The sequence below is a fragment of the Polypterus senegalus genome, chromosome 13 (genome assembly GCF_016835505.1).
Source record: "Polypterus senegalus isolate Bchr_013 chromosome 13, ASM1683550v1, whole genome shotgun sequence".
NCBI lineage: Eukaryota > Metazoa > Chordata > Cladistia > Polypteriformes > Polypteridae > Polypterus > Polypterus senegalus.
The window spans coordinates 155,223,654-155,249,222 of record NC_053166.1 but is presented as its reverse complement, the minus strand read 5'-3'; the positions used below and the strand labels follow the sequence as shown (position 1 = coordinate 155,249,222).

At 43.0% G+C, this 25,569-nt stretch overlaps 2 protein-coding genes across 4 annotated transcripts in view; one reads left to right on the top strand and one right to left on the bottom strand.

The window, feature by feature from the left end:
• cyth3a (cytohesin 3a) overlaps window positions 1–2,531 on the top strand; it is a 65,142-nt gene extending 62,611 nt beyond the window's left edge. For 2 of the 3 annotated variants that reach the window (XM_039775012.1, XM_039775013.1), the window contains exon 13: window positions 1,230–2,531. In XM_039775012.1, coding sequence (XP_039630946.1) covers window positions 1,230–1,302 — 73 coding nt within the window. In that variant the 3' untranslated portion in view covers window positions 1,303–2,531. The remainder of the gene's footprint in view (window positions 1–1,229) is intronic. The other variant, XR_005636195.1, reaches the window with a different exon arrangement.
• Window positions 2,532–5,613: 3,082 nt separating this feature from the next.
• Window positions 5,614–25,569, bottom strand: part of usp42 (ubiquitin specific peptidase 42) — a 36,374-nt gene continuing 16,418 nt past the window's right edge. Inside the window, exons 8-17 of the mRNA XM_039775011.1 lie at window positions 24,264–24,331; window positions 23,645–23,715; window positions 19,591–19,673; window positions 19,001–19,112; window positions 15,026–15,166; window positions 13,243–13,343; window positions 12,828–12,978; window positions 11,806–12,507; window positions 9,031–9,104; window positions 5,614–7,406 (exon numbers count right to left, since the gene is read on the bottom strand). Of these exons, the coding sequence (XP_039630945.1) occupies window positions 5,987–7,406; window positions 9,031–9,104; window positions 11,806–12,507; window positions 12,828–12,978; window positions 13,243–13,343; window positions 15,026–15,166; window positions 19,001–19,112; window positions 19,591–19,673; window positions 23,645–23,715; window positions 24,264–24,331 (2,923 nt within the window). The 3' untranslated portion in view covers window positions 5,614–5,986. The remainder of the gene's footprint in view (window positions 7,407–9,030; window positions 9,105–11,805; window positions 12,508–12,827; window positions 12,979–13,242; window positions 13,344–15,025; window positions 15,167–19,000; window positions 19,113–19,590; window positions 19,674–23,644; window positions 23,716–24,263; window positions 24,332–25,569) is intronic.

Below are 25,569 nucleotides of genomic sequence, written 5' to 3'. Positions count from 1 at the left end.
TCCCCACCTTCCCTTCTACATCTGATAATTAGAGTAAAAGAAAAAGCAGGACTTAAGTTACATACTCTAATAATGTATTATTGATAATATTCATAAAATAATAAGGAAGCGGTGTACATGTGATTATTGGCATCCGTACAACCTGATAAACGCTAGATGTGTAGTTTCTGTAACTACAGACTTGTAGTTACTCAAATGTCTCTGGTCAAGTCAAATCGTTTCTTATCAGGTTTCTTCAGGACAGGCGGCGTGCCTGCCTCAGTATGGCTGCCGAGATGTGCTCCTCAGTGTGTTCTCATCATAGCCATGGTGTGTGTGTGTGTGTGTGAGAGAGAGAGAGAGAGAGAGGGGTAAAGAGACCAACTTTATACATGCTTGTCCAAATCTTTAGACCAACAGGGCATCATGGTACAGAATGGCCTCTGACCCAAAATCAATCCCAAAGAACCGTACTTCAGACCAGTGGGTGCATACACTGCCTTTTCACACCTGCTCTCAAGTGCTGCATACCATTTGTTTGGGTAGTTTTATGGCCTTCCTGTGAGGGACGTCTCAATAGAATGTCCTGCACTAACTCACCCTTACCGAAACAGTTTGAGTCAACTTATTCAACCCTGCAATAAATTTCACATCCCGAGTCTTAAAAGACTCTTCTGGGTTTGGTTAGTTAGTACAACAAGCCTAATGAAACATTAAAATTACAATTGGTATGTCTAGCTTACAAATAAAGACATACAAAATTTTTAACCAACTTGTATACAAAATCGTCCACGATTCTCCACACAGAATCTGACGATCGTCCACGATTCTCCAAGGTGGAAAGTGCTCCGACAATCACCTGGTCGTTCAACAAGGAATCCGTCTTGAAGACACTAAAGGGGCAACATTGGCTTGTGACAACAAAAAAAAAAAGTTTCAAGAAACCCCGCGCTCAGATTCTGTAAATGGAGTCTACGACCAAAAACCACTGGATGGGTGGCATAAGGTGACATAACCTTTGGTGTGTTTAAATTCTGAGCTAACTTAACAGCTGCAATTTGATGCCCCCTGGTGGCAAGAAGAAGAATGGTAAGAGCGAGTGAGTGACTGTGTGTGTGTGTGTGTGTGTGTGTGTGTGTGTGTGTGATTGATTGAGAGAGAGAGAGTGTGTGTGTGTGCTGCTCGTCCGCTCCGTGAGTCTCGACTGCACTCTGAGGTGTTTGTTTTGTCTCTCCTTTGTTAATCTGCAGAGCGAGCATCAGCAGGGACCCGTTCTATGATATGCTGGCTACAAGGAAGAGGAGAATCGCCAACAAAAAATAATGGTGGCAAAAAAGGAGAGACCAGCAGCTCGTTCTGGTTTTTTTTCCTTTTTTTTTTTTGAGGTACAGGGGTGTCCGCGTAAGTGTTGGCCCATGCCAGGCAGTTTGAACGTGACAGGAAGAAATCGAGCTGTCCATCCTGCACGTCTGCCTCGAGTACCGTGGGGCTGGGTAACTGACGTTGCATTCCCCCTGTCCCTCTACCAAGGACTGTTGCGAGAAAATGTCTGCATGTGCAGGAAATCTGAAGGACTTTGAAAACAAGCATCAAGTGCTCTTAAAAAAACACAACAAAAAAAGCAACCCTCATCCCCTCCTTCATGACAGCAGTGGTGGATGTGGATGGGTTGGGGGCCATGTTGCTCGACCAGGACCTTGTAGATCCCCCTTTAGCAGCAGCAACAGCTTGGATCAGCTGGCCTGACGTGTACCAGGAAGCCAGTGAACGAGGCTCTCCCATCAGGATCTGCTGAACTGGACGCTTGGATCCTCTCTTTCCATTTCTTCACTCCATTTTCAGCTTGGCAGTGGAGAGGTGTTGCTAGCATTCCGAGCTGCCAAAGCCTGCCCTTGGCAGTATTGTATATTTAATTCATGTACTACGACATGTTAAAAGGTGTAATTTCTTTTAAGTTATATGTAAATATTGTACAGCTTTTCAGTTGTGTATTAATGCATGTGTTCTGCACTTGTACTGGGCAGATGCCTCTCTGTAAATCCTGATAGACAACGTCTTGGGGTGGCCACCTCCTGCAGACCCCGGCCACGTCAGTATTTATTATGTTTGTGTCTGCAGTGCTGAGTGTGGAGAAATGCGTATGATACTAAGTGGTGAGGATCTCCATTCTGGTGGAAAGAGCCAATGCATTGGGTATGTATTGTTATGGTGGGGCGCCTCATATATGTGCTTATGGGAGCACCATACCAAAATACACCACGTCTGTCCTTTTTGTTCATTTAACAGGCCGTAGAGCGTTGGAACAAAGGAGTCGGCGTGCTCACTCATTATAGTAAGAATCTCTAAGGCACCTCAACCCCAAGGGGTATCTCCATTGGCCTAATGTCGTGTCACTGCTCCCCGAGATCCCATTGAGCCCGGGCTACTTGTCCTACAGGACTCGGCTGCGGAAGGCAGCAATCGTATGTGTTGTGTTGAAATGACGGAGACCTGTTGTGTAAAATCAGGGACTGGAAGCTAATAAAACAAGTTGAGTGGATTTGAGGAATCGCCACTCTGGCTGGCTGCTCTGTTTTGTGGGTTTGGGTTCGGAGTAAAACTAATTTGTACTGGGATTGCAGGCAATACTGTGGGAGCTTTACGGGAAAACTGGTGAACAGTTCTGGTAGGGGTGTTAAGAGTATAGGACTAATGGTGAAATGTTTGAGGAGAAAAAGCTTACTAAGCGAGGAGGAGCGCCAAGGTGGCACATACACTAGAGACCCGCGAGGTCGGAAATGTTTCTCTTCATACCAAGTCCGTCCACAATGGTGCCTTTGAGTCACCGTCTCCTCTCCCCAGAAGTCGCACACTAAAGGGGGGAGTAAGAAAACGACACCATTCCCTTCAAAATCTGAGTTGAATGCGTGGGGCTCCGTTGCAGTGTGCTATGAGCTCAGCCTGATCCCACGCCAATGTGTTCTTAGTCCATATTTACAGGTTTAGCGCTGTTGCAACTGCCAAGAGTTTCGTGAAAAGGAGTAAATTTAACGAAAAAACACCCCATTAGGCTTGAAGCTCTGGGTTTGGCTAATGTGGCACACGCAACTTCTGATCATTTTTGTTGAAGACACCTATTGGTTTCCTATTTAACATAAGAGTGTCATTTCTGGTACAAACTATGTCCAGTAATGGCCAAGGGATTTTTAGGTCTAGAGGGCCAAAGGGGTCAAAATGTTTGACATCTTGCATAACCAGACATCGAGTCAAGTGATATCTCATACGTGGGGGTTTGTCGCACCGGTAAGTCCGAAGAAGCCGGACAGAAAAGAACGTGACGTGACTTGACCATGTTCAGGAGTCACTCTCAAGAACACAACAGGCCACATTACATTACGGGTTAGGAGTGTCATGCGAGTTTAACTAAAAGGAAGCTTAAAATAACAATTTTTTACAAGCAAATAAATGGATTTTAATTAAGAAATTGGTTAAAGTGAAAACCCACAGCCCTCCAGGCCCGTGAGTTCAGGACCCCCTGCTCTACAATGGAATTGAAGTTTGCATTGGATGAATAAAAGCACTAGCAAGTCATACAGTTAAATACTACATTTCATTATCGGAAAGAACCGTCTTCTAATTAGGAAACCAGTGCCTTAACACAACCGGGAGGTGACCAGTTCAGTCCATCAGGCTGTCTTGTTTAGCTAACATCTCGTCCGTCCGCATCCTTCGTAGTCCCCTTAGTGTTAAAATGAAATAACAAGCCAAAAACGTTGACATTTTTTTCAACAAGAAAAAGTGTTATCACGTGTAACAGAAACGTAGAAGACGTCAACATAAATAAAGTAGGGAAGGTCTGTCTGCTGTCCACTGTTCTTCACGTGACGTGTTTTCAGACAGTCGGCAACACACAAGCCCGATCTCACAATCCGTGAGTTGTGTTGCTTTGTGCACTTGTCTTCATTTTTTTTTTTGTTGCTTGCACATGAGATGGCAGAATGGCAGTGCCTGATCCGCATGATTGATGTGCCCCTTGTGTTATTACAGGCAGCCAGAGCACAAGGCTTAGTGACTTTCACATATGCCCCCCTCCAACCTGACATGACCCTTGAGAGTTTCTGCACTGTGAATGGTACTCGGGTAGCAGACGTCTTTCATTTGATTGTAGTCATTTTACCTTTATGCCACAGCTGAAGCTTCATGCGAACAAATTCACCAGGCTTATCACAGCAGTTTGAGCGTATGTATCAGCTTGACTGTCCTTGTCAATGTCTGATAACCAACTCGCGTAATCGTCACTTTGACTTCATTCAGCTGATGGTTCAGTTTCAGTTTATTCGGACATTATGAAGACGTGTGTTTTGGTTGACTCCAAGCCCACTCTTGCATATTGATGAGTTACCATATTGCAAAACACATAGAAATAGTCATAGTTTCTGTGCAGCAGAATGCAGTTTTATCCACAAGATGGCAGCAGATTTCTGGCCCGCGTGTGTTCAGCCATAACCGTTTACTTGCGAACACTACGACTACCCACAAGAGACACTTGGGCTTAACTGTCATTGCATAGACTCCACCGCCCATGAGCCACTTTGGGGTGAACAGCAAGGAGGTTAAAGGCCACCAACTTCGTGACTCACCAGTCAGTTTGAGACGTCCCATGTCTTCCTGGCTTCCTTCCTCAATGCTCAGTGGATCGAGACGGTGAATTTAAAATTAGTTCATGAAGAGCGCGGGGACATGGCAGGAAACTTGTTGAAGGCTGAATTTCACACAAATGTTATAAAGTTTTTCTTCACACTGAGAGCCACAGGCACATGGAATAAGTGATCACGTTGTGTGGTACTGTAGACGGGATGAATTTGGGGACTTTCAAAGCCCAACCTGATGTTAGTTTGGAAGGATCATTAAGTGGACAGGGGTGGCAAGCTTTGTTGGGCCGAGCGGCCTCTTCTCGTCCAGATTGTGATTCTGATGTTTTCTGTCAGCCCCTCAGGCTAAATAGATTTGAGAAGGTTACGTTAAAAAGTTGTTGGCTAACAAAGATGGACATGGAAATGTTGTTATGAATACGTTATAAAGAGCACCGTTTCATTCTGCACATCACCCCACGGTGCTCTATAGGCACACCAAAGTGATTCTATGTAAAGTGAGGGTCACTTAGGCTTCACTAAACTGTAGGTCTCAAATCATTTTCCTCCGACGCTGTCCGTTGGAATTAATGGAGGTGAAAAGGCGTGAAACAGCACCATCAAACGCCCCTCTTTTATTTTCTGCCCCGTTTCAGAACATACAGTATGTACATCTTTTTATTTACAGAGTTGTGTTTTGGGCAGAAAACGACTTCCTTTTTACAGCTCGAGAGAAAGGAGAACAGCACTTTGCAGGCATTGCAATCCCTAAGCCTAACCCTGACGCACCTGGCCTGCTGGAAGGAAGTTCTTGGACGCAGTCTTTGTCGTGTTCCCCTGTTCAGTCCGTCTGTCCGTTCTCCCCCTTTTCTTTTTCAGGCAGAAGCCAAGACCCCTGCTTTTATGACTGCCCTTTTTTTTTTTGGCTTTTATTTCTTGACAGTGGTGGTCTGTCCACATGTGGGATGGAAACACGATCCTCTTCTTTTTTTTTTTGTTTTTCTTTCTGACTCAACACAAAATATTAAATAAAACAAAGTTTCTCTGGTTTGTATTTTTACATTGTATAAAACACTTCACAAGGCTCTCTATCCAGCCTGATAAAAATGTACATTTTCAGTGTTATTGTGAAACATTAATTTGCTTATATAAAATCACATTTTTCAGGTTTAACCCTTTCCAGGTGAAATCACAGTTATTTCAACCTCTATGTAATGTTACAGAATTGCATTCTAGTGGTGTTTTTTTCTCTCTCTCTCTCTTTTTCGGAGAGTTTTGTTACAGTTATAAAAACGTACACCATCTAAAGAACAAAAAAAAAAAAACCACCTTCTCCTGCCAGGCCAGGACTCAAAGCGCCCGCCAGGTCCGCAGGGTGGGGTCCCCCCCTTTCAGACCTACCGGTGCTCTCGACTCCTTTGCTTATCTTTTGATTTCTTCTTTTTCTTTGACTTCTTGTGTTTCTTGAGTCGCCTTTCTTCTGGGGAGCCACTCCGCCGTTCACCTCTGCCCTCCAAGTTGTCCCTGCTGCTGTCACTGCTGCTGTCGCTGCTGTCGTGCCGCCGCCGGTGCCCGAGATGGCTGTTCTCCGGCCGTTCCCGGCTATGCTTTGACCACTCCCTGCCGTGCTCTGAACTCCTGTTGCCGAAAACATAAGCGTGTCTGTCCTGAAAGCGCTCAGAGTTGAAGGGGGTGTGCGGAGGTGACCGACAGGAGTCCTGCCGGCTACGACTGTAATGGTGGTACGTGTTGTGGTGGTGACCTCCTGGCCTCACGTAGTCATTGTAACCGTTGTCCTTCCTACGGCCTTCCTCGTTCCACCGTGGCTTGTAGTAGTAAGTCTCTCTCGGAGGCCAGTCTCTGTAAGAGTTGTGATGGTAGTGGCCTCTGGGCCAGTGGTAGGCCTCCCTGTCACGATAGCCGTACTTGTCCCACCTCCAGTCACGATCCCCTTCTCGGTGGCGATCTCTCCACACAGGGTAGCAGTCTCTTTCTGACAGTCGGCTCCTTCCAATGCTCCTCGACCTGTCACGGCTTCTCCGGCTTCTTTCTTGGACAAACCTGTCCTTGGAGAATAAGGTTGCTACTGGCGTCTGACAAGGGCTCTTGCCGTTCATCACTCCAACTTTGCTGCGATCTGCCATGTGGGCATCCTGAAGCCTTGACAGGTCACATTTGTCCATCTGCTTGCATGAAGGCCTGCCCATATTACATGGCGACTGGCCTTTGTTTTCCATGGAGAAAGCCACCGAGTACATACTCTCTTTACTTTGCATCTCCGTTCCAAAAGACGCCTTGCTCCCCGTTGAAGCATCGATTGCAGCACGGCCAATCGGCAAGTGATCACCGGTGCAGTCGATGCCACTATGGATGACATGGTTTAGCTTTTTGTGTTGGCCTACCTTGTCACCATTAGCACCCGGGTCCACTTGTAAATGAACGAGTGACACAGAGTCATTCCTGTTCAGTTGAACATCACCGTTGTGACATTTTTCGGGATGGCTAGCCAGCCCAGGGCTCTCAGATTGCCACAGAGGCAGCTTTTCACACTGTCTCTGGGGGGCTTGTGTGTTTTCAACTTGATTAACATATAAAGTGTTGCCTGGGGAGCAGCTGTTATTAGAAGAACCATTCATGCCCATTTGTTCGCCTGCCACTGAGCTTTTGTCTCCTGCAGCTTCTACACCGAGTTTGCAGAAACTCTCGGCCGAATAATTTTCCGGATTCTGAATCATCTTGTTCTCAACCGTCGAGTTTGCAGCCTCTGCTTCTGAGGAAGATCCTGGGGCTTGGAGACTGGGTTTGGAGTCTTCCATGCTGCAAAAACAAGAAAAGAATTTGTGGATGTCAGTCTTTGCACAATCCTGGTAAAGAGAACAGAAATCACTAAGCTCATCTCACGCCCTGTTGGAGGGGCTTCAGGCAGCTACAGGCTAATCAAGCTACGGCTGTGTTCACGTGCTGCTACCAGACAGATGGTGAATGCAAATTTCCGAGTTTGAAATTCCATGTAAATGCCCAGCGAACTCGGGGCTTGGAATCGGACAACTGGAACAAAGAAAGCTACTCAAAGTGAGAAGGGTCTAACCGCAGGCTCAAATACCAACGACACAGGTCAGGTAATGGCCATAACGCCAGTCACGAAACGCCATTTGAGTCAGATAACCCTAACCGCAATGCTAACCAGAGTTTAATGCAGGGGTGCCCAACTCAGTCCTGGAGGGCCGCAGTGGCTGCAGGTTTTCATTCTAACCCTTTTCTTAATGAGTGTCCTGGTTTTGCAGCTAATGAACTTCTTTTGAACTAATGTGAATTGACTTGTTCTTGAAGACTCAGACCCCTTCATTATTTCTTTTTCCTTAATTAGCAGCCAAACAATAATGAGATACAAAATGAGCCAAAACAAGACCAGCAAACTGTGACCATCATACTGTATTTAGAAATAATGAAAGGGGAAGGTCTCAGGAATGCTGATCTTCTCTTATAAAAGAGAAAATCCACAATGTCGGACATGTCCTCTATTGCACAATGAGAGGAGCAACAAGCCACGAAATTAAAGAACGAGTTTAATTAGTGACAAGAATCGGCACCTCATTAAGCAGCTGGTTGGAATGAAATTGGTTGGAGTTTGAGGCCCTGACTTGGCTGGTCTTCTGTTGGCTCCCTCACTTCACATTTCATTTCTGCTTGGGTGCCATTTAAGATAAGAAATTAAGCAATTCAGAGGAATGAGGAAGAAATTCAGGAAAACATTTCTTAAAACCCAAGTCAATTAAAATGAATTCAAAAGAACTCAATTAGCAGCAAAAACAGATCACTAATTAAGAAAAGGGTTAGAATGAAAACCTGCAGCCTTCCAGGACTGGAGTTGGGCACCCCTGGTCTAATGCGATGGGAGTGACGGACTGACGTTGAGGGCGTTTCATGATGTTGGCCTCATATGTACTGCAGTCTGCAATTACACCTTGTTGCTCAAATTCTTGACTTGTGAGATAACACGGCCATTCCACCTTAGTCCATTGTGTAAAGTAAAAAACCATATAACCTGGTCAGTCAGAGATGCCTTTATCGTTACTAAATTGCAATAGCAGCCAAGAGATGCACATTTAATTTGCTCGATCTTTAATTGCCTTTTTTTGCAGATCGAGTAGCAAATCAACAGCAAACTTGTGTTTCTGCAAATCGTCCTACACACTGAAGTGGGAAGATGAACCAACTCAACTCAGAGCTCTGAAAACTCTTGACAGCCGGTGGCGCATTACATGGCTTGTAGGCGGAGGGGACATCAAACTTGATGACTGCAGTTGCTGATCTTGTCCCCTGAGCCTGTCAATTAACATGTCTAGAAATCACAGGGGGTGTCAGATTAGGTGGACTGTGTAGTGCCATTCCAGCAGAATTTCACGATGCCCGAAGACTGCGAGGAGGGAACCTCCCTTACCTGCATCCGTGGTTAAGCACGCTGCCTGTGATGTCCTCAATGGAGTCTGCTATTCCCTTGCAGGCTGGAGGCAACTGAAATAAAAAAATATAATAATTATAACAACGCACACACACACATATATATATATATATATATATATATATATATATATATATATATATATATATATATATATATATATATATATATATATATATATATATATATATATACACACACACACATTAAAAAAATACAGTTTACCTTCACCAAATCATTTTTACTGTAAATGTTCTGCCTTTTTTTTTCTTTAAGCAGTCACAGGTCCTCGTCATTCCCCAGATTATTTTTTTGTACACCATGGTTTTGATTTCCTTCAAACACCCAATCTAACTGAACGGCACTGAATTTAAAACAAACTTCCCCAGAAGTATCAGTAACACCGTGGCGTTGGTCCTTCCTGTAATGTGGCCTCCTAAAGTAACTTCACTAAGTGATGGAGGACGCGTCTCTCAGTACTGCATACTTTAGTTTAAGGCTCGAATATCCTTAATGAATGCTTGATAGGACCAAATGAAGGTCTCATATTCACATAGAATTTCACGGGCATATCATAAGTATGCCACACCGCACAGAGATGAATAAGCACCTTAGTGAGGCTGTGGAAGACAAAAAGAAGCCTTAAAGATCTTACTGGGCAACAGTGTGCAACTAAAAGCCGATTTATACTTTATACTCAGCGGTGTAGCCTGCTGCACATCTCCCTTAAAACCTGACTTACATGTCACTTCGATGCAAACCCGACAGACAATTGATGTTTAAGACAAACAGTCTGTGTTTCTGATATATATGTGAGCAACACTGGACAACCACCAGGAACAGGCCCGAGGTCTCCTTTGTCTTCACTCTGTACACCTCTGACTAAAAATATAAGAGAAGGTCAAGTCACTTGCAGGAATCCTCAGAGGATGCTGCACTTCATGGGATCTATTGATAAGTGGGATCAGACAGAGGAGAGGAGTCATGGGGAGAGAACGGTCTGCAGCAAAACCACAAAACTGCTTATTGAATTTCACTGCACCAAAGAGCCTCTGTGTCCGGTGGCTACTTACAGAGAGTGGATGTAGAGGTGGTCCACTCCTGCAAGTACTTGGGGTTCCATATTAGTGACAGGGTGGACTATAGAAGCATAGAAGAAAAGGCACAGCAGGCTCTTTCTCCTTAGGAGACTGTGTTCCGTTAATGTGGGAAATGACATCCTTGATATCTGCGACAACTCTGTGAGGGCCAGTGTAGTGTGCTGGGCTGGTAACATCATGTCAAGAGAGGCCCACCGAATCAACATGCTGATCAAAAGCACAGGCTTAGTTATAGAAGGCACTTCTGGACCACCTGGAGGTCGCAACAAAGGGGAGAATGAAGACAAAACTGATTGCCACTATGAACAACGCTCTACATCCTTTCTCTGATGCACCAACACTGAGGACGTTCAGCCAACAAAAGTGTGTCAAGAAATGCAACGGGGGCTCCTTTATACCAACAGCAGTATACCTGCATAGCGCCTCACTGGGGCTGCCAAGTCAGAAGTTTTCTTAGCGTTTTAATCTTCTTGTTATTTGGCAGTCACTCCGGTGTGTGTATCTATCTATTATATAGTGCCTTTCATATTATCTATCGATCATATAATATAGTGCCTTTCACTTTATCTATCATATAGTGCCTTTCACTTTATCTATTTATTTGATTAAAAAAAAGCTAAACAACCTAACTAAAGTGCTATCTAATGTAATCTAACCGACCCCCCCTTACTGGGTTTCATTTTTTATGATTTGCCAAAACACACAGTTCATCCCGAATTGTGTGTTCTTTGTCTTAAAGTTCAGTCATTCATTTGGTTGAGTTTTGAAATGTTGGCAGGGTTTAGTCAGGGTTGGGTTGGGGTGGTACACAAAGGTGCCACCCACCCCAAAAGAATCAGCTATGGTATGCGCACAATGGGAGTTTTGTTCTTTTGTTCATTGTACTGACTCATGCAGAGTGAAATGTGCCGCCCTGAGATGATTGCCAACTTGCAGCATCAGAAAGTGTGGCCATGCGGCAGCTCAAGTGAACTTTTTAACGTTGGCATTTTACATCTCAGTTTATTGCTAGGGCTATTTATTGTAATTTTTTGGGTTCTGTACAGAGAACCACAATTTACTTTCCGATTTTTTCCTAATCCTATCTCTGCAAGTACACCTCCGGTTTGAAATGCACATATCAGAATGAGTCCAACAAAAATATTAATTAAGGAAAAGTGACAGGAAACAAGATTTGCATTTAGCTTTTGCTCAAGATTGGTGTTGGCCAGTTTTAAGAGTGGACAGGTTTTTGGTCCTATTGTATGGTGACAGTGCCACTAAGTAACGGCAAAATGTTTGAAGAAATAAGGTCAGTGGACTTGGGGCTATTGTTATGAAAATATTCCACTTATGAAAACTGACATCACATTTCAAAAAACCATGAGATTTAGAAACTCCTGCCTTTTGGGAAAAGCCCGCCGCCCTTCAGATACCCACTTCATGGAGGCCGCCACTATGTGCCAGTTGCACCGTAAGGAGCTGCTATGAGATTTCGTCATGTTGCTTCTATGGGCTTGGCCAAGATTCTGCAACATTTAAAAAAACCATTTTGACCGAAATTTTTAAAGCTGCTTGTTTCTGAATTGCTGTCATTCACGCAGATTTCCACCCGTCTTGTATTCAAGTATCATTTTCAAGGACAGTACACCCAGGCCCACTTGGAATGCCTTACCTCATCAAGGTGGCCGAGGCCATTCGCTTCTTGTATGCCATTCTGTGTGTGACTTGCAGAGACGACTGTGCAGCTGGCAGCCTCAGCCTTGCGTTCGCCGTCCAGCATGGCAGAACCGTTCAGTTGACCCTTACAGAACGGGATTCCAGAACAGGCGTTTTCAGAGTTCAAAGACGGACAAGCAGCATTTGAGGGTGGCAAGGTGGCTCCTGCGTTTCCATTTGGAGTTCCGTTCTCCATGCGTGAGCTGGGATCCTCATCAGAATCGGAGGAGTCCTCCATATACGGGACCAGGCAGTTGGCCTTGCGCTTGCGAGAGCCGTTCACTACAAGGTTGTTGTTGTTGTCAGACATGTCCCTGACCCGTGTCACAGTGCATGTAGCTTTTGAGGTAGACTTTGCAGAGGCGAACGGAGACTGGTTGACAGAGGAAGGACCAGGTCGGTACAAGTTGTCCAGTGGGCTGTTATGAAAGTTGAGGTGGGATGAAGCTGGTTGCATCGGCTTTGTTTGGCCCATGTGGGATGTCAGCTTTGGTTTTTTCGGTGTCGGGATGCTGACTGCTTTGTTCAATTGACAGTTCTGGAAGGAGGAAGAGGGTAAGCCAGAGGTCAGTCGGTTTATCCTGGTGCTACTAGTGCTGGCTTTGGAACCGCAGGGGACTTCCTTGAGAGAGCTGCTTCCGTTTAGGTACATGGAATTCTGGAATACAAAGTAAGACTATTAGTAATTCCTTGAACTTAATAATTATATGAATAAAAGGGTCTACGGCTCGAGTTAGAGGGGAACATCAATCCACAGATCTTCCTTACAAACGTCCATTAATCAGTTCAAGTTCTTGTAGTTAGTAGTTTGTTTTTGGGAGATGCCTTCATCAGACTTTTTTTGAATGGGAGGCTGAGGATCCCCCCAAAAACGTATACAGAATGACAGGCCTAATGTGGCGATTACATTCCGACCCTCCTCATTATCGATACTTTCATAAGAAAACGTTAGACAGTAGGTCTCCACAAAAAGCTCACCTTAGCCATGTGTGGTGGCAGCTGAGGTCCAATAAAACCTGTTGATGACTGTTTGCTTCGATCCAGTCTCTGGCTGACCACTGGGCACGAGACTGCCTGCCCAGGTTGGCGTGTTGAATGGATAATACGCTCTTTCTTCGTATCCAATGACCTAACAGCAAAGAAAGACACAGCTCTGAAAAGATCTGAAGAACACCAGTTATCAGGGGGCCAGCAAAGTTAAGGATATGGCAAAAGGAAATGGACTGCGAGCAATTAGTACCCCTGGAATGTCTTCTTGGTGAGTACGGAGGGGAGGAGCAATGGCCCGGAATGAATCGCGGTGTCGGTTGTGTCGATAGCACAAAAATAAATGAATAAAATTGTACTGTATACTAGATAGATTTTGGTCAACTGTTGACCCCATGCTTCTTACCTGACATAAAAAAGTATGTAAGCTTGTTGGTTGAGCACTGTTCGGACGTCACTAGCTGTCACAATGTCATCATTCATGCAGTACCACTGGTTATTACAAGACTGTGAGAGAAACAGAGAAAACATAACAAGGGTCAGATGGCTGCAGACACAGCAGACTCAAGTGGTGAAAACGCAACAGCAGCGGGGTACGGGCAAATGTCAACACCTTTTTCTACTGCATAACTTGACACCCACCCACAGACCCACCACACACACACACACACACACACAATTTCCCAATCAGTGCTTACATCAGAGGGGTTCCTGTAAATTGTTGGGACTACGCAAGGAAGCAGACACATCATGGCAGCTTTTGGGATCTTTGTTGTCTACTTAAACTCTCTCTTTCATTGAAGAAATTACTAAGAGTATCAGCAGACATTAAGGGATATTTTTATAAAGTTGGTTCAGAAGTCACAAGAGCACAGCACAATTGCGAGCATCGGAATGTTAAAACCAACTCACTCAGGGTCTCGCCGTGAATCAATGCTGGGCAACTAAACTGTAATGACAGGAGGGGGGTCTACAGTTCAAATGCTTAGGCACATATGAGTGTGTTCGATTTTCTGTCGCCAGAGCGGTTTAACTGAAGTGGTTTATTTAACGATATTTACATAATAACACGTGTGCTTCGAACTTTGCAAGCAAATGATTGGATGACTTGACATGTGGATTATGCAAAAACGAGTAACGTTAGCTTTTTCTAATTGACAGCTTGCAGGACTGGATGCAGGTTAACATCATACCCAAAACGGAGCGATTGCAGGTTAACTCTTCTAGGGCGGATGTCGACTTTTGCCGAAACATGGGGTTGAGGGCGGATGTCGACTAAATTCGACATTCAGGGGCAGAGGGCAAAAATAAAAGCTGTAAATATCAATAAAACCCACCGTTACGTTATAGATAGACCCTCTTTGCTAGAAGGACTGTTAGACTTGTTCACTTCACATGGAATCCCTGCATGTGTGGGAATAGCGCAGAGTAAACAACATTTAGAATGGCATCGATATCGGGCAAGAGAACGAAGCAAATGCACAAAGCAAAATACTCCTTGCGTATATTTTATTTATTTATTTATTTATTTTTTACTCATTACTGCTGAACTGGACTCTGTCTTATCAAACTCCAATTTTGATGCAAGTGTTCTGGAGATCAAAAATGAAATACAGGAACCTGCATCAGCTGATCGTGCAGCTGACGCACCAACATTCGCCCTCGGAAGATGACACAGACACAGATCTGTAGGAGGCAAGCTGACAACTGGACTTCATCAAACGACACGGCGTGCTGGTGGGCACCATGGATTACCCGCCACTCGACTACTTCAAGCTGGTTTTCTTTTTTCTAGAAAGTTCCTGTCTTCTTACGAGTGATGAGACAAACAGGCGTGTAATAAGTATATAGATTTACATACTGTAGGGGGCTCATGGAACATAAAACAATAGTGACATTTCTCATAAATAAGTATTTTAAATTGATTTATGTAAGAAACCATTGGGTTTTTTTTTGTAAAAATATTCAGCCCCAGTACAAAAGGGGAAAAAAAATAATTAGCCTTAAAAGAGTTAAGGGCCACTGGGGTAGTAAAATATTTTTTTTTTGAGTGGAGTAGTTCTTTAAACTTTTTGCCACTAGGGAGCTGCCCGATTCCAGGATCAAAATGGTACTAATAAGGAGGTGTAGTTTTGGGAAAGGCTTAGTGGGAATAGGAAAGATACATTTTTTATTGTCTCGGCTCTTACCTTAACATAACTCAAATAGTGTCCATTGTTGCAGTTTGTTCCTGCGTGGACCAACACAGCATACAAGTCATACAGCAAGTGCTCTCCCACACTCTGAGACATATATGGCCGAATATCCAACAGCTCAGGATATCGAACATCCTGTGTTTAAAAAAAAAAAGAAAAGAAAAAAGAAGTCTTATTAGTCCCCGCATTTTCATACATAAAATGGGCTAAGATGTGTTTTGAGCCCTCAGGTTTGACACCTCATTTAGGTGCACCTTCTGCAGTCATAATGATGGCCTGATTTATTTGTCAATTTATGTTAATCTGAGCAAAGTGTTGAGTGAAAGCATTCCTTGTCTCATTGGTTGTGACATCCAATGGAATGTCACAGTAAAACTGAGCAGAGATCACCTTCTGAATATTTTAGCGTAACACACTGTGCAACAGGGAAACAAAACTTAAATTTAAAAAAAAAACAAAGGATCTCTCACTCAACATCTCAGAAAAGGAGCGGAAGGCAGCAATGCGGGGAATTCACTCTAGCTCCATATGTGTAAAGTATATAATTATTCAACTCAAAATTAAATATCGAGCACATCTCTCTCGCCTAAAACTGTCTAAGATGTTTCCAGGGCAAGAGCCAACCTGTGAATGCTGCAATCGAGCTCCAGCCTCACTGGGTCACATGTTCTGGACCTGCACCAAATTAACTTCATTCTGGACCAAAATCTTTAAATGCCAATCAGATAGCCTTGGGGTCACAATCCCTCCTAACCCACTAATAGCTGTGATTGGTGGGCTCGCAGAGGGGCTTAAAGTGGAGAAGGACAAACAAACTGGAATGGCCTTTACTTCACTATTGGCACGTAGACTTATCTTGCTCAACTGGAAGAATCCTAACTCATGTATTCTAAGTCAGTGGGTAACTGATGTTATATATACGGTGGTCCAGATCTAATTATGCAATTTTCATTAAGTTTATTACATAGAAAATCACCCAAAAAATCCTGGGCCATCGAGAATTGTGTGAACTGACAACATAAAGAATCGTCTTTGCGCCAAATTGGAATCGTCCCCACATAAATCAAAGTCATCCAGACGATCTGGATCTGCAAAATTACATCTGGACCACCCTGTACAATTTGAAACTGGAAAAAAATCAAATTCCCACTTAGAGGATCTGTGCAAAACTGTTCCAAAACCTGGCAGAATCTAATCAATAACATTTTAGAATAAGCTTGTAAAGCACCGAGAAAGCAAATTCTCTCCACTTTTTTTTTTCCTTCTCCATTTATTTTTATTACCTTTTTAATTCATCTATTTACTTATTTTTACTAGCTTTAAGTTCAACTCTGCTGGCTTAGCTCTCTTTTTCAGGGGTGGGCATTGATTTGTTTTCAATCTTATTTTTGTAAAAATTGATTAATTTGTATGGAATGTTGTGTGATTTCAATAAAATAAATAAAAAAAACTATTACCACCATAGAACATAGAACATCATAAATAACATTTTGGAAAAATCCAAAGGTTTCAAGATTATGCCCATTTTTAATAAGTTATAATCATTGATCATGGTGCTGTAAAGTGTGGCAACATGCAACGTGTGGAATAAACACACAAGAAAGAATTTAACTGGCCTCTGTTCATGTGACAAGTACAAACTAAACTAAATATGTTGACCCTCAAAAGTGTTTATTACACCAAAGTGTACTTTTAAAAAGGAACAGACTACTAATTTGACAAGAGCTACTTTCGTTTTACCAACTTCTGATTTCTTCCCTGAGATTTTATAAGCATCCTTTGCCTATTTGGACATGCAGTGCAGGCGGCATGGTGGCACAGTGCTGCCTCGCTCGCTATAAGTAGACCAGGATTCGGCTCCAGGGGCCTCCTTGCATTGAGTTTGCATGTTCTGCCCGTGTCTGTGTGGTTTTCCTCCCACTGTCTCCAAGGAAATGCAAGTCAGGTGCACTGTTGATGCAACAATGGCCCTGGTGTGTGTGTGTGTACACGTGTGTGTGTGTGTGTGTGTATGTGTACGTGTGTGTGTGTACGTACGTGTGTGTGTGTGTGTGTACGTGTGTGTGTACGTGTACGTGTGTGTGTGTGTGTATGTGTACGTGTGTGTGTGTGTGTACATACGTGTGTGTGTGTGTACGTGTGTGTGCATGTACGTGTATACGTGTTTGTGTGTGTGTGTGTACGTGTGTGTGTGTACGTGTACGTGTTTGTGTATACGTGTGCACATTTGCCCTGCAATAAACTAGCACCCTGTCAAGGGTTTGTTCCAGCTCGCCAGTACAGCAAGGTTACTTTTAATTTTTCTTGGTATGTGCAGAAACTGATCTTGTGGTTCAATGCAACAACAACACACACTCTGCAATGTTATAGCCACAAGGAAATGGAAAACACGTTATTTAGTGAGACGTTTAACATTAGTCTAATAGTAAGATGAGTGAGTGTATTGTAAATACAATACTGAGAGAAACATTGTTGCAGCAATCATAATCTATTATTCAGTAACGGTAATCAAGATAAAACAGGAATTGGAAAACAATTTTAGTAAGGATTTTAGCCGCTATAGCAAGGGTGTCAAACACAAAGCCTGCGGGCCAGATCCAGCCGTTGGATGTTGTTAAATTGCGTTGCATAAGGACCAAGGGTCATTGTTACTTTACTCAAAGACTACCTTAGCCAGCATTTCAAGTCTAGATTGTACCCGTGTGTAATTTACAGTTACTCCTGGGATTAAAATGCACTTCCAGTGTCCACTCGTTAATCTGTTATGCACAGCAGACCAACCATAAACCTGTAGTTACAATGGAAACTGGCCACTCACATTGACCCAATAAGAAAAAGAGAAAAGAGGGTGACGTGTCACACTGCTGTAAAGAACTTTAATATTTTAGCATTACGTGACCATCTCATGAAGAAGACGGTATTGTGACTTCACACATCTGTGGCTGGCCACCCTTCCGCAGTTTACCCGACTACTGCAACTGCCTACATGACTCTTTTTGTCTTTTCCGTGACTCGACTGTTGGATCTACATAAATAAAACACTTACTTTTCTAGTCATAAAAATTGTGATTGCAATCCATTTCAGATCAGCTCTGAACGTAGTCTGCGTCATTTGTCACTATCACCTTTACACCTGTTTTTTTTGTTTTAAATGTGGTCAATTGGCAGCTGATCGTGATGGATGTCAATGCAGGTGTAAACAGATACGCTTTGCTTTAGCTACAAATTCTCTGTGTCCGAATCGCCGCTCTCACCCGACTTTAAGCACTGACGTCATTTTTTTCACTCAATAATAATTTTGGTCCTGTGGCTGCTAGTGGCTAACACGCCACAGCATCTGGGAAAAAAAACAGACAAGCTGAGAAAAAGCGAAGATAGTTTGAAGAAAAACAGGAGGAAGAATATACAACTGTAACAGGCAGAGAGGCAGCTGCATGTCTTACATGTAAAGAAAACATGGCAGTAGTTGTGTGACATATTCCTGCCTGCATTGGGTGTATAGGCGGAGTGGTGGTGGTGGCTCTGAGGCGAAGGATCTGCACTGGTATCTGGAAGGTTGCCGGCTCAATTCCCGAGGGGATCCTACTCCTTAACTTCAAAATTGTTCTAGGGGTGCTGTACGATGGCTGACCCTGCACTCTTACCTCTAAAGGTCATATGAAAAGACAATTTCCCCTCAGGGATTAACATCAATATTAAATTCAAAATAAAGATTTCTTTTTGGCCCTCGATGAAACGGAATTTGACACCCCTGCTCTACAATGAATTAAATGTTCTAAGTAAGTTTGAACAGTATTTCTCCCACGTAATAATTTAATTTAAGACATGATGACCTTCAAAATATCTGCAGCTAATTACCGCTTAAAAAAAACAAAACACAGCAACTCATCAGTGTCTCCGTGGTGTTAAAGATGGAGTATAATCTTCTTACATGTCTGGACAATGCTTGTTTTAGGTACCTCTACATACCTTTCCCAGCTTCCCACCAGCTCCTCCACCATAGCGCTTCAAAGCGATGGTCAAGACATTTGCACCTCTGTGGATTGAGAGCCTCTTGGAGGCTGCTACCATCTTCTTACACCTACAGTATGGAAAAACAGGACCGTTAAACTTTAGAGTAATGCAAGTGCGGTAAAGCTTCAGTTTAAAAATTTGAAAAAAATATGATATGCAGGGAGTGAGATGTTGCAAGGAAGTAACTGGTGATAAAAGAGGAGTGGAAACCAAAACCTACAACAAAAGAAAGATCAGAAAATCCAAATACTAGGAATTAAGTCTGTCTGTTAACAGAGTTGTCTTTAAAGTCAAGCTGCCAGATTTTACAAGTCGAAGCATGGGAAATAACATAGGTTCAACAAACTTCACTGAAATGAAATCATGCTGGGTAGTCACAAAACCTCTGGTATAGAAGGTGGAATAGGAAAACCTGCACGTTTTTTGTTTCAGTGCCACACACACTAGGCATAGCTGAAGCACAGGAGAAAAGAATCTTCATTTTTATTCCAGCTTGTTTCAGAGATGACGTCTGCTAACGCACACCCAATACACTTCCTACTTACCTGGAGCACTTGTAAGCATTGTCTCCATCAAGCTGTTCAGGATAGACAAACTCTTCAAAGGCTTTCATTATACTCTGAGCAGACTGTAAGATCAAGAAAGAAGTTATTAGGGCATTTGTCAAGGAAATTACATATAAATATATATACTCTCATATATATATATATATATATTATAGCTATTACAGAAGAAAGCATTTTTTCCAGCTTCACCCCAAAGATGGCATAGGCTCGACCAAATGATAAGGTTTTTTACTTTTCACAGTCTATAGGATGATTAACTTGTTCTCTGCCTGTCATTTCTTATCTATGGCTATATAAGCTTAGGAAAGTTTTTGTCTAGTCAGAGTGGCTCAAGTAGAATTCACTTGCCACTCTCCCATGGATCTATTGAATTAAAATGTATAATATATTTATATATGGAACCCTTGAGAGAGTGACTTTAGAATACTTATTTAAAAGAAATACATGACAGCATGTCTTAATGTCAAAATCTGATGATACTGATAGTGACAATGCCGGTCCCCTACTGATTCCCTCTTCCCACATGGGAGTCTGCTGAACCAACACTGTTGAAAGTTATGACCGAGATGTGCTGACCAATGAGGACAATTCTCTGATGATGCCAGAGGATGGTGGAAAAAGTGCTCAAGTGCTTTTATTAACAACCAGTCAACACAAAAGTAAAACCAAAATTGACAATTGTGCAGTGTTCTAAAAGAAGTACATAAATAAATCCATAAAAATCCAATGAAAAGTGGGAATAAAACTAATCAATAAATAAATCCATAAAAAATCCAAGGTTAAAATGCAGACTAACACCTCCTGATCTTAGCCCACCTCCTTCTCATTCTCCAAGGCTCACCCATTGCTCGCGTAGCCGGTGGACACTCAGCAGCCACAAGCTCCTTTCGACCGACCTCAGTCTTGGCTGCCTCCGAGGTTGGCTCGGCTCTCCTCCCTTCTTCCTTTGCGCTCACGAGGTCACACCCCGGAAGCCTAGGGAGGGCACCTGCCTTGCTCACCACACTTCACTTCAGTGGGGCGAACTAGCCCCAAGAGTGCAACAGCTAATGCTCCTTAACGGGGCCCCAGCTTGCACTGCTTCCTCCTTTCAGGTGGCCAGATCCTCCTGCTAAGACTGCCTTTCATGTCTTTTAAACTCTTTCGATCTTTTTCTCATTTCTTTCAATTATCTCGTCTTTGATTTCTCCCATTTTTGATTTCTCCCTCTTTCCTTGTCCCAACCTGTATATATACACTCACGTCTCCGTGGGTGCAGCACCTTAATCACACGCCGTAGGAAGCCAATGAAGCAATTGAGAATGCCCCAACTACCTCATTAACTCCCCGTGGTCATGCAATCACACCCATGGAGAGTGACACGGCTTTATGGATTTAAAACTGGCCCTTTTTTTTTTTTTAAGCCACAGACCCACTATACCACACTGAACTAATTTTCGGACCATAGGCTCTCTGAGCTCTGTAGGATACAGTCCACTGAAAAGCATGTTTGCTTAGGTCTCTGCTTTGCACACATATCCCTGACATTGTGACAGGTTGGTGACAAAGATCTATGTTGATTAGGTTAATGTTTATGTAAACAAGACTGTAGTCTAGCCAGACCAATATTCAGTGTTATTTGTCAGTAGATAAGTACACATCTTTATATATAATCTTCATTTGGATCTTGATCTTTGTTTGTCCATGAATGAATTAGAAGAAGAAGCACTAGATGGCAGTAGAGAGACAGCTAAATATAGGCATTGCATTAAGAATCTCCTCCAGGCTTACACTACTGAAGACTGTGGTACTCCAGTCACACCTCAAAACACAGACATTCAAACTAAACAAATTGTTGTGTTTTAAATTAACTGAAGAGATCTTCATTTAAATCTTGATCTTTGTTTGTCTGTGAATTCCACAAATGCGTAGACCACCTTCCAGTTTAGTACGTTGTTGTTACTCACGGATGTCAACGATGTGCCTGAATAACGAAAGGGGTGGTGGACAGTGTTACGCTGATTAGAGAATGAGATTGCCGAAGATAAAACGTACGTGCCTACGTAACATATGAATGAAAGAAAGACACTGGGTAAAATGAATGACAACGTAACAGCACGTTCTGGAAATTATTAGTGTTACGTTGTAGCTGGCGAGTGCTGCGCGTCTCACATTTGTACCGTGTCTTGCTCACGTGTCAGTGAAGTGATCTCTATTTATGCTTTAAAGAGCCTGGATACCTATGTGTCCCCCTTTTATAACCATTGCTCCGTGTATACTGCCTTACTCTTTGGATTGCCACAAAGCAACCTGTGAGATTGGAGAAAGGTTGAGAAGACATCGTGAGAGGAAACGACAGCGTCCTGAAAACGAGACGGACTGTGAACGGACAGAAACAGAAATGCTCCTACACCACCACATAATTACGATTCGGATAGTGATTCCGCGTGGGCCGTTCCTATCGAATCAATGTCCAAGGGTTTTCTTTTTTAATTTTGTTTCCCTTGTAAAAATCATAATGCTGTGCGACGAAGGGCCCAGTTCACGACTGGCAGCCGCGTTTAAACAGGGAGCCCTTCACAGACAACTTTAACATGCGCAACGTACTTGGGTGCACATGGCTAGTCTTCTATAAAAGGCACCCAATTTGTGTGTGTGTGTATGTGTATATATATATATATATATATATATATATATATATATATATATATATATATATATATATATATATATACTGTATATATATATATGGAAACGAAGGTCTGTGATACGGTTTGCATATTTGTAGTTGGAGATCCACAAAGGAAGAGAATGAATCACGTATCATAAAGTAGTCTTTATTCCTGAGCTTTCAGCTCCTGCCAGGAGCCGTCATCAGAGGACAATGATTAGACATACATTATTACCTTTGATTCTTCAAAGCTGAGGAATAAAAACTATTGATACTTGATTCATTCTCTCCCTTTGTGGATCTCCAACTACACACACACATATTATATATATTGTAAGAAAGACGCTATATAGCATCCGACCCGACACAGATTAGACACAGGAGGCACGTGTAAAATTAAATAAATTTTTATTTTTCTTCAGCTGTGAGACACGTCTTCCCCGTGTCCCACTAGCCCAACACAGTCCCAAGCACACAATAAACACTTTCTTCTCCTCTTCTTCTCACTCCACCACTCCTCACCAAGCTTCGTCCTCCTTCCACCCGACTCTGGCCTCTGAGTGGTGGTCGCTGGCTCCCTTTATATTTCACCCGGAAGTGCTCCAGGTGCTTGATCCCTGATTTCCGGCTGCACTTCTGGATATGACGGATTGGCTGCCCACACGGGCTCAGGAGTCCCAAATACAGTGCCCCCTGACGGTACCTGCAGGACCCAACAGGGCTGCATCCAACTCCAATTCCCAGGATGCCCTGCGGGAACCCGAGAGACTGTTCCACCCCCAGGGAGGTGGCCAACTAGCGTTCAGGGGGAGGTATTGCAACGTCCATGGCTGTTCCCCCTGAATATAGTGTGCAGGGGCGTCCCGGCTAGGTAAGGACACCAAGCCCCGTCACAATATATATATTAGCCGTCCCCCGCGGCTCCGTCCGTGTAGTAGTGAAACAGGACAGTGAGCAGGACCACGCCCGGCTCCCCACTCCTGATGTCACCCTTCCTCCTCCCCTTGGCCCCCACCCTCTGTCTCAGATTAGCTTGAATATCTCGCTCCTGCAAGCCACAATGAGAGAAGTCACAAAATCAACTGGAATGTTCAAGTAAATTATAGGGAAAAAAACCTATCTAAATCTGTTAAGTAGTTCTCTCGTTTGTTAGTTAAATGGAGGTAAGGAACGCCCTGAGGCTGGCACGTGAGTGTGGAGGGCCCCGGCCCCCTCCCCTCAGCTCGCTGTGTGTCTCTCGAATTCATGCATATAAACTGGTACCACAACCAAACTATGATACATATTGCAATGACAGAAGTCGCAAAATCAACCGGAATGTTCAAGCAAATTATAGAAAAAAACCCAATCTAATATGGAAACTGTCAAAGGAAGAACACTCACCTTAAGCTCCAGGGCAATGTCCAGGTAAGGCTCAAATGTATCTGACACTGCTTTGCAATTCATGCATTTAACTGGAAATAAAGAGCAAGGAAAGATTAGTATATTAATTAATGAAAAGACAACCTACCTACTAGAAATAAAGGAAAGCTCACAGACAAAACCCCACCTCCAAATTTTAACTATGCTAAATACAGAGGATAGTGTAACAGTAATAATGTACCCGTTTATGTACAGAGCTCTTCGCTGAGGACTGACAGAGTGCTGTGCAATCCATCAAATGCAAAACTAAATACAAAAATGAATGCAAAATTTGCAAATTACAAACATACACCTTCTGCTAAAATCTTGGTTACCACCAAGAAACAAAAAAACAAAATAAAAGCATAATTTGTTTAACTCGGCTAGAACCCCATGGTCATGTTAATTATCCCTGAAATTACTGAAATTAGTAGCAGAATTTAATCTTGGTAAAAGAACAGTGAGCCAGATTGTGGGCAGGCAAGATGAAACAGGCTTTTTATGGTTTCATTCAAGTTGGCACATTTCTATAATTCAATCCACAATTGTAACAAATGTTTTTTATAGCATCCAAGTATAAAAAAAAAAAAAAAACACCTACCCCTTGAGCGTAAGTATCCTCCAAATATTTGATGAATTATTGTTGTTGTTTCAGAATGTCTATCCAATCTGCAATAAAAAAAATTACATACTGTAATTTGCCCATAATCTAAAGCTGCCTTTTAAAGTTTTACTGTTTTAAAAGAAAGCAAGCAAGCAACTTTGCATGAACTACAAGGCCAATCAAATTAAAAATTTTGTAGCCACCATAATTAGTCCTAACTAAGCTCATTTTTGAGGGTAAACCTCAATCTGACATTAACATTTTGTACAGGTCATTAGCTGTCACTTACACTGCCATGACAATGTCCTCTGGAAAACTTCTTGCACATAGAAATGAAATCAGATCAGGTGGATTTCTGACCTTGCTTGCGCAGTGGTAGCGCTGCTTCCTCGCAGTTAGGAGACCCAGATTCGCTTCCCAGGTCCTCCCTGTGTGGAGTTTGCATGTTCTCCCAGTGTCTGCCTGGGTTTCCTCCCACAGTCCAAAGACATGCAGGTTTGGTGCATTGGCGATCTGAAATTGTCCCTAGTGTGTGCTTGGTGTGTTTATGTGTGTCCTGCGGTGGGTTGGCACCCTGCCTGGGATTGGTTCCTGCCTTGTGCCCTGTGTTAGCTGGGATTGGCTCCAACAGACCCCCGTGACCCTGTGTTCGGATTCAGCAGGTTGGAAAAATGGATGGATGGATGGATAGTATGTCTGGAACCTTAAATTGACAGGGAAACTGAAATTCTAATATAGGAATGGTTTGATGCAGTGTGTTCATTCGACAAATCTCGGCTTACTGGTAAGACAGCTAAAAATGGACAGTTCTTTCCATAATACCATAATAAAGCTGGTGCTGACAAGCATAGGCAGCTGAAAACTGTAGGAGAAGTTGTGCAGCAGGTTCACACCACTTAGGAAACTGGACATTCTGTTCAAATTCATTTCTGATCCATATTTAGTGCCAGCTGAAGTCAGATTTAAAGCCAATGATCTCTAGTAATCCATGGTACTGAGGAGCAGAGCAAGTGATCCAAAACCCAATGGATTTTACCATGAACTGGACCAGAAGCTGTTCCCTATCTTTACTAAAAAGCACCAAGAGCATTCTGTACATTTCAAAACTGCTACTGTACATTTGAGCAAGTGCTCTCCATAACAACTCCTAAATGAGAGCACATTACATACATTACTAAGGCTCAACACTGTTTTAATGGAGTAAAAAACTAGCAGCTGTTCCTAGAACTAGTCATATAGTTTTTAGCAGTTTTCATCTGTGCAAAACTCAGAATAATGTAAGCAATTTCTCAAAGCAAGAACC